Here is a 9,483-nt window from a genome sequence, read left to right as displayed (position 1 = left end):
CCCGGTCTCTCTGCTCTTTCTCACCCCTGGGTCGGTCGAATCCTTATGGGTCTGACAGCAGCAGGGTTTTCGTTTACCTGACTGCTTTCCTGTCTCCTGATTGACGGTTCACACCCTTCATCGCCCCCCTCGCAGACCCTCCTCGCTCAACACCAACACTCTTAGGTCAATGTAGAGGAGGTGACAGAGACACCCAAAATGTTCTTCTATAGCACAATGGGAAGTGGTTAGGTCCCTGACGGGGTCTCGTGTTAGGAGATGAGACGTTCCATACACAGACACACGTAGAGAACACGTAGAGACCCACACGTAGAGCACACACACACACACATCACACAGATATACACAACCACACCTGTAGAGGTTACTCAGTGAGACCGACACACACACACACACACGTAGAGACACACGTATAGAGACAACACGTAGAGAACACACCACACACACACACACACACAGATATACACACCACACGTAGAGACACAGACACACACACACACGTAGAGACACACAAAACGTAGAGACACACAACGTAGAGACACACACACGTAGAGACACTACACTACGTGAGACACACACATAAGAGACACATAACACATAGAAACACACATTAGAGCGGACACACACATAGAGACACACGTAGAGACCACCACACACATAGAGACACACACAATAGAGACACACAAAGAGACACACACATAACTGAGACACACACAGTAGATGACACACACACATAGAACACACACATTAGGGGACGACACGTAGAAGGAACACACACATAGGAGAACCACATATAGAGACACACACATGAGACAACACACATAGATTACACCACACGTTAAGAGACACACGTAGAGAACACACATAGAGACACACGTAGAGACACACGATAGAGACACACATAGAGACACACACATAGGAACACACACATAGAGACAGCGACACACAGCTAGAGACACACACCATTAGGAGGACACACACATAGCAGGCACACACACATAGCAGACACACACATACGAGACGACACACAACACATAGAGACAGCACGTAACGTCACAACACACTATCACAGACAACACACTAGAGACCACCACAGACGATTAGAGACACAGCCACAGTAGAGACACCACACTGCAGACACATCACACATAGACCACACACGTAGGAGACACACATAGAGACACACACATGAGGAACACACACCATAGAGAACATGTTAAGACACACATAGGGACACACACGTAGATACACACACAATAGGAGACACACGTAGAGACACACATAGATAGACACACACATAGAGACCACACGTAGAGACACACATAGAGACACACACATAGAGACACACACACATAGAGGGACACACGATTTGAGACACACATCAACGACACACTAGGAGACACACACACATAGAGACAACCACGTCAGAGACACACATAGAGACACACATTTTATATCTATCACACACTTATACATAGAGGACACACATAGAGACAACACAACATAGCAGACACACATTTAAGAGACACACATAGAAGACACACACACATAGAGACACACATAGAGACACACGTAGAGACACACATAGAGACACACCATAGAGACACATAGAGACAACGTAGAGACACACCGTAGAGACCACGCAGACAACGTAGAGACAACAAGACAACACACATAGAGACACACACACCTACCACAACACATAGACACACACTGACACACACACACTAACACACACACACACACACACTAAACACACACTCAAGAATCAACTGCGCAATTGTAGAAGACTCTTACACACCTGCATGCAGCCACACACCACATAGAGACAGCACGTAGAGACCACTAACACAAGAGAACACACATAGAGACACACATAAAAACACACACGTAGAGACACACACATAGAGGACACACACAGCGTAGAGCCGCACACAGCAGTAGAGACAACATAAGACAATCCACACATAGAGAACCACACATAGAGACACCACACATAGAACACACACACATAGAGACACATCGTTAGAGACTCACACATGATGATGGACCCCACATAGAGACACACACATAGAGACACACACATAGAGAACACACACATAGAGACACACGACATAGAGACACACACAATAGACACACACTAGAGACCACACATTAGAGACACACAACATAGAGGGACACACACCAATATGACAACGTCTAGAGAACACATAGAGACACACACGTAGAACACCACACCATAGAGACACGCGTAGAGACACACCACTAGAAGCACACACATATGATGACACACGTAGACGACACACATGAGGACACACACATAGAGGACCACATCACACAAGAAAACGTAGAACACCATACAGAACACATAGAGGGACACACACACTAGAGACACACGTAGATGACCACTCACATAGAGAACACATAGAGGGACACACACACCATAGAGACACACATAGACGCACACACATAGAGACACACCACACATAAGAGACACACATAGAGACACACATAGAGACACCACACCACATTCCAGAGACACACTATAGAGACACACATAGAGGACACACGCTAGAGACACACAAGAGACACACGTAGTGACACAGCATTAGAGACTACGTAGAGACACACATTGAGACACACGTTAGAGACACAACATAGAGACACACACATAGGACACACACACATGAGACACACACATGGAGACACACACATAGAGACACACACAATAGAGACACACAACCACACACTACACGTCGAGACACACCATTAGAGACCACACTCAACATAGAGACACACAACGTAGAGACACCACACACATAGAGACACGTAGAGTACAACACAGAGTGACACAAACATGAGACACACGTAAGAGAAACACACACGTAGAGACACACACTAGAAGACACACACACGTATGAGACACAACGTGAGGACACACACGTAGATTACAACACACATAGATGACACCACACACGTAGAGACACCACACACACGAGAGACACACACACCATTAGTGACATGACCATAGCTCACATGTAGAGTCGCACACACGTAGAGACAACACACATATTAAGACACACACATGGAGACACACACATAGAGACACCACCACGTAGAGACACACACGTGAGACACACACTAGAGACACACACACATAAGAGACACACACATAGAGGACCACACCATTAGAGACACCGTTAGAGACACACACACATAGAGACTCACGTAGAGACACACACGTACGATGACACACACATAAGAACACACACGTAGAGACACACACAACGTAGAGACACACACACATAGAAACATGATAGAAGTCACACACACGTAGAGGACACACCATATAGAGACACGAACACATAGAGACACACACATAAGAGGACACACACACGTAGAGAATCACACTACATAGAGACACACATATAGAGCACGAACACACACATAGAGTATCACACACATAGAGACACACCAACACGTAGAGACACACACAGAAACACACGATCACAAGTAAGCACACACACGTAGAGAACCACACACACATAGAGACACACACGTAGGGACCACACACATAGAGGGACCACACATAGAGACACACACACGTAGAGACACAAAACACATAGAGACACACCTAATAGAGACACACAAAGAGCACCCACATAAGACACACACGTAGAGACACACACACATAGAGACACACAGCATAGAGACACACTAGAGACACACACACCATAGGATCCACATCATAGAGACACACACATAGAGACACACACACATGAGACACACACGTCAGAGAACAATAGGACCAGACATGACGCGACATCACGTAGGAAACGTAGAGAACACACATAGAGATAACGTAGAGACCACACATAGAGAGCACAACATAGAGACAATACACATAGAGACACACACACATAGAGGACACACACATTACGATGACACACACATGAGACACACACACTAGGACCACGTAGAGACACACATATGAGACCCACAAACCCAAAGAGGACACACACCATTAGAGACACACGACATAGAGACACCACACATAGAGACACACCACATACGAGACACACGTAGAGACACGACATGAATGGACACACACATAGAGACACACAATTAGAGACATCAACCACACCATAGTACACACACGTCAGAGCTAACACATAGAGACACACACATAGGGACACACACAAAACAAATAAAAGAGGACACACGTTTTAGCAGACACCAAGAGACACACACATCAGAGACATACACACATAGAGACACACGTAGAGACACACATAACCACACATTAGTAGATCACTCATGCCTGAAGCAGCACATCATCAGGTAGCACCACTAACACTATAGACGAACCATACACACACATAGGAGACACAGTGAGGACACACATAGAACACACAATAGGTAGACACCCACACCCATTTAGAAGCACACACATGAGCGACACAACATAGAGACACATCCACAACAATAGAGTACACACTAGAGACACACACACATAGAGACACACATAGCAGACACCACGTAGAGACACCACATAGAGCAACGTTAAAGAGACACACAGTAGGACACACGTTACGAGACACACATAGAGACATACGTAGAGACACTACATAAGACAACACGCTTAAGGACACAACATTAGAGACACACACATTAGAGAACACAACATAGAGACACACATAGAGACACACATAGAGACACACACAACACTAGAGACATCACAACACACACGTAGAGACACAACAAACGATCCACAGAGACACACACACCGGTACGAGGACACACAACACGTAGAGACCACAACACATAGGAGACCACACGTAGAAGACAACACAGTAGAGACACACGTAGAGACAACACTACACGTAGATAAGCGTTGACCTCTGTAGGAACAGCCTGAAGGCAGGCGATTCTCACTGACCCACACAGTGAAGACTGGGAAGGGCTCAGAGACAGAGAGAGAACTATGGAAACGTATATTCTCTGTGTGTGTACTGAGTCTGTTTTTCCCAGATGGAGGGTCAGGAGTTTTGGGAACCTATCCTGTGGGTCAGAGCTAAAGCCTGGGCTGTGTTGTGTGCGTGTGCTGAGTGCAAACAAGTTAAATGTGAGCAATGTACTGCGCGCTATGAAGTGGAACTGTAGGTGATTATCAGGTGTCAGTGTGACATATCACTACAACACAGAGGGATATAAGGAGACTGTCATCCCGAACTATGTCTTCAATTATTATGTTTAAATATAACCTTTAATTAACTAGGCAAGTCAGTTAAAACTTCTTGTCAATAGGGGGGCGCTGTTTTCACTTTGGAAAAAATCGTGCCCAATTTAAACGGCCTCGTACTCTGTTCTAGATCATACAATATGCATATTATTATTACTATTGGATAGAAAACACTCTGAAGTTTCTAAAACTGTTTGAATTATATCTGTGAGTAAAACAGAACTCATTTGGCAGCAAACTTCCATACAGGAAATAAAAAATCTGAAAACGAGGCTCTGTTTCAGGGCCTGCCTATTCAACTGGCTTTTATTTATCGATATGTATGCACTTCATACGCCTTCCACTAGATGTCAACAGGCAGTGGAAGGTGGAATGGGGTGTCTAGCTTTATCTGAGGCCGAACAAGAGCTTTTGGAGTGACAGGTCCGGTATTTTCTTTGTCTTCGACGGCGCACGAGGGACCTCGACATTGTCTTCTGAAAAGCGTTCGGTATACACGGCGAATATCTCCGGCTCTGATTTTATTTGATACATATGATAATAACATCATAAAGTAGGTTTTTTAACAGTTTATTCAACGTTTATTGGGACTTTTGGAGTTTTCCGTTCTTTGCGCCAAGAGAGGATGGAAATGTTAGCAACCTTGGCTAGCATTGTGGCGCGAATTCGACAGAAGAAATGGACATTCTAAAACCAAACAACGATTTATTCTGGAAATAGGACTCCTTCTACAACATTCTGATGGAAGCTCAGCAAAAGTAAGACAACATTTATGATGTTATTCCGTATTTCTGTGTAATATGTTGATGCCTATTCTCCGCCGTGTTGGTGAGCGCTGTCTCACAATAACCCAAGCTGTATGTTGTGGTAAAGTTATTTTWAAAAATCTAACACAGCGGTTGCATTAAGAACCAGTGTATCTTTCATTTGCCATACAACAAGTATTTTTTATGTAAAGTTTATGATGAGTTCTTTGGTCAGATTAGGTGAGTGTCCAAAATATCTCCGGACATTCTGGGGAAATGTTGCTACGTATTCACAATGTATAACCACGATTTGCAGCTCTAAATATGCACATTTTCGAACAAAACATAAATGTATTGTATAACATGATGTTATAAGACTGTCATCTGATGAAGTTGTCCAAAGGTTAGTGATTAATTTGATATCTATTGCTGGTTTTTGCGAAAGCTACCTTTGCGGTGAATAAATGCGTTTGTGTGTTTGGCTATTGTGGTAAGCTAATATAATTCTATATTGTGTTTTCGCTGTAAAACACTTAAAAAATCGGAAATATTGGCTGGATTCACAAGATGTTTATCTTTCATTTGCTGTACACCATGTATTTTTCATAAATGTTTTTAAAATGAATGAAGTATTAATGTATTTTCACGTTGCTCTCTGTATTATCTGGCTGCTTTTGGTGGCTATTTTTGATGTGGGGCTGCAATGTAAAACTATTGAATTTATACCGTCAAATATTGCACATTTTCGAACAGAACATAAATGTATTGTAATAACATGTTATAAAGACTGTCATCTGATTGACCGTTGTTCTTGGTTTGTGGACTAAATTTTATCTTCTATTTTGTCGGTTTTTGTTGAAAAGTACTTTGCGTGGGGAAACATGGTGAAAATTATGCGGTTGTTGTTTGGCTATTGTGGTTAGCTGAAATAGAAATACACTAACGCTGTTTTCGCTGTAGAGAGCTTTAAAAAACTCGGAACATGATGGCTGGGGTTCAACCAAGATGTTATACTCTATTCAGTTTGCATGTATGGACTTGATGATTTGTCATGAAAGATTATCAGTTTATATGATATCCCTGTCCCCGTCTAGGCTTAGGTATAGCCAGTCAGCTTTTTTGATGAGGAGGATCCCGGATCCGGGAGGGTGATGAAGTAGACACATTCTTAATACATTGACGTACCGCCTACCGGGGAACAGGTGGGGTTAACTGCCTTGTTCGGGAGCAGAATGACACAATTTTTTAACCTTGTCAGCTCGGGATTCAATCTAGCAACCTTTCGGTTACTGGTCCAACACTCTTAACCACGAGGCTACATGCCACGGACACTAATGAGCCCCGCATCCTCTGTGGTGTGTGGTGTGTAGTGTTGTGGTGGTGGTGTGTGTGGTGTGTGTGTGTGTGTGTGTGTGGGTTGTGGGTGTGTGTGTGGTGTGTGTGTGTGGGTGGTGGTGTGTGTGTGTGCGAGCGTGCGCGCGCTCGTTAACTTGATTTGATACAAAGCCTCTACTGAAGTATCATCTGTCATTAGAACTAATTATGCATCAGGGCTTTGGGGAATTTCTTCTGAATATGAGAGTGCTTGGGGGGTAATGGACACAGTGTAACATTGTACGCATACTGAGTTCGATCTGATGTCTGGATTCTCTAGCTTGAAGTGCTTTGTGTGGATATACCGACGTATCTATACAGAAGAGGTTTCTCTTCTAGGTTACTAGTGTTCCATAGCGTCCTTCTCACTGACCTAGTCGGCAGGTTCTGCCAGTCCAGCCGGGGGGGCAGAGGCACTGGAACCTCTCCGGAGACTCCTGGCACGTTGCTCCGCGCCCACACGGTTTTGAGTCACACTGCCGCACCACTAAAAGGAGACAGAAATCATTTCATCAACGAGTTAAATCATTTGATTATACGGCCAACAATAAAAGAACCAGTGAACATGAATCAACCAAACAATCAAACAATTTATCAACCAACCAATTGTCAAGTCTGCGTGTTCAACGTGATTCGTACTTACCCTCATTTTCTAGAAATGTTTTTCCTATTATTGCTTGTTTTATGTGGTTGTTTCATCGTTCTTATTTGCACGCATAACGAGTCGTTCTAGATTGGAGTGTCTGCTAAAAAATGACTAGAATATAAATGTAAAAATGTCTGTGCACTTGTACGTTGCGTGTGTTAGCGACACATGTGCATGTGTGAGTGTGTGTGTTAGCGATACATGTGCATGTGTGAGTGTGTGTGTGTGTTCCTAGTTGTTCTGTCGGTATGCGAATGCTCCTGCGGGCCGTGTTTTCATTCCCCTATTCTCTTGCTCTGGTTCCTGAGCAAACACTGATAAATAAAATCATCTGCTGCGCATTGTTCACACCTCACCGGATCTCCTAAGCTCGCTTTCCCATCCAGAGATAGACGGATAGGGGAGCGAGAGATAGGGAAAGAGAGAGAGAAAGAGGGAGAGGGGAGAGGAAGGAGCAGCCACGCCTCGTTCCACTACTCTGGAGAGGAATTCAAAAACAGAGAAAAAGGGGAGACAAATATAGAGAGAATGGGTAGAAAGCAGAGGCTGGGAAGGAGGAAGTGAGAGAGAAAGCGTCAGTGAGAAAGAGAGCGGTAGGTCGGGTGAACCCATAGGCTAACATGGCATATTTGTACAGTCGTTTCTCCATGCACAGCCACTGTAAGCGCACATTTCTCATCTGTCAGCCCCTCTCTCGTAACCTTTCCAATTTACCTAACCCTACAGTCATACCAGTTTCCATGGTCCTGACCCCAGCCCTGCACAGTAACCCAATTCAAAGCCACCGCAGCGCAGGGGGAAAGTCAATAACAAACAAAGTACCCTCTAATTAATGTTCAATATATAAATCACGTCGAAGAACAGAGCCGTGTTGTGGTTCCCGACATCCATGCCCTAAAACTCGAAACGATAGTCTGTCCCCCAGAGAGTGTGTGTGTGTGTGTGTGTGTGTGTGTGACTTCATGCTCCCACCCAGTGACAAACAGTAGATAGATAGTTCAACTGTAAGCCATGTTGTCAAAAAACGCTCCGTAAATAATAGCATTCTAATTGGTATCACAACTGCAATGTAATTGCCTTGAGAATTTTCATTTCAACATGGTGTCCATTGAGAGCGAGAGAGAGAGACAGAGAGAGAGGGAGAGAGAGAGAGCGACAGACAGACTAAATTGCCTTCTTTCTTTGAGCACAGCCAGACTCTCATACTTTCCCACACACTTTAAAGGAAAATAAGCAGCGATACAGACAGGGAGTGTCATGTTTTGTCTTTGATCATGTCTTGTCCCTGTGCTTCCCTCTGCTGGTCTTATTAGGTTCTTTCTCTTTCTCTCTCTCTATCGTTCCGTTCCTGCTCCCAGCTGTTTCTCATTCTCCCTACGACCTCATTTACTCTTTCACACCTGTCCCCTATTTTGCCCTCTGATTAGAGTCCCTATTTCTCCCTCTGTTTTCCGCTCCTGTCCTTGTCGGATTCT

The 9,483-nt window shown here is 44.1% G+C and overlaps 1 protein-coding gene across 1 annotated transcript in view; it reads right to left on the bottom strand.

The window, feature by feature from the left end:
- LOC111949927 (protein jagged-1b) overlaps positions 1-9,483 on the bottom strand; it is a 56,853-nt gene that overhangs the window by 8,108 nt on the left and 39,262 nt on the right. The window contains exon 9 of the mRNA XM_023967278.2: positions 7,736-7,849. Within this exon, the coding sequence (XP_023823046.1) occupies positions 7,736-7,849 (114 nt within the window). The remainder of the gene's footprint in view (positions 1-7,735; positions 7,850-9,483) is intronic.

This window comes from Salvelinus sp. IW2-2015, linkage group LG22, assembly GCF_002910315.2.
Source record: "Salvelinus sp. IW2-2015 linkage group LG22, ASM291031v2, whole genome shotgun sequence".
Classification (NCBI taxonomy): domain Eukaryota; kingdom Metazoa; phylum Chordata; class Actinopteri; order Salmoniformes; family Salmonidae; genus Salvelinus; species Salvelinus sp. IW2-2015.
Note: the sequence above shows the minus strand (reverse complement) of the source record. Positions and strands in the feature narration are given on the sequence as shown.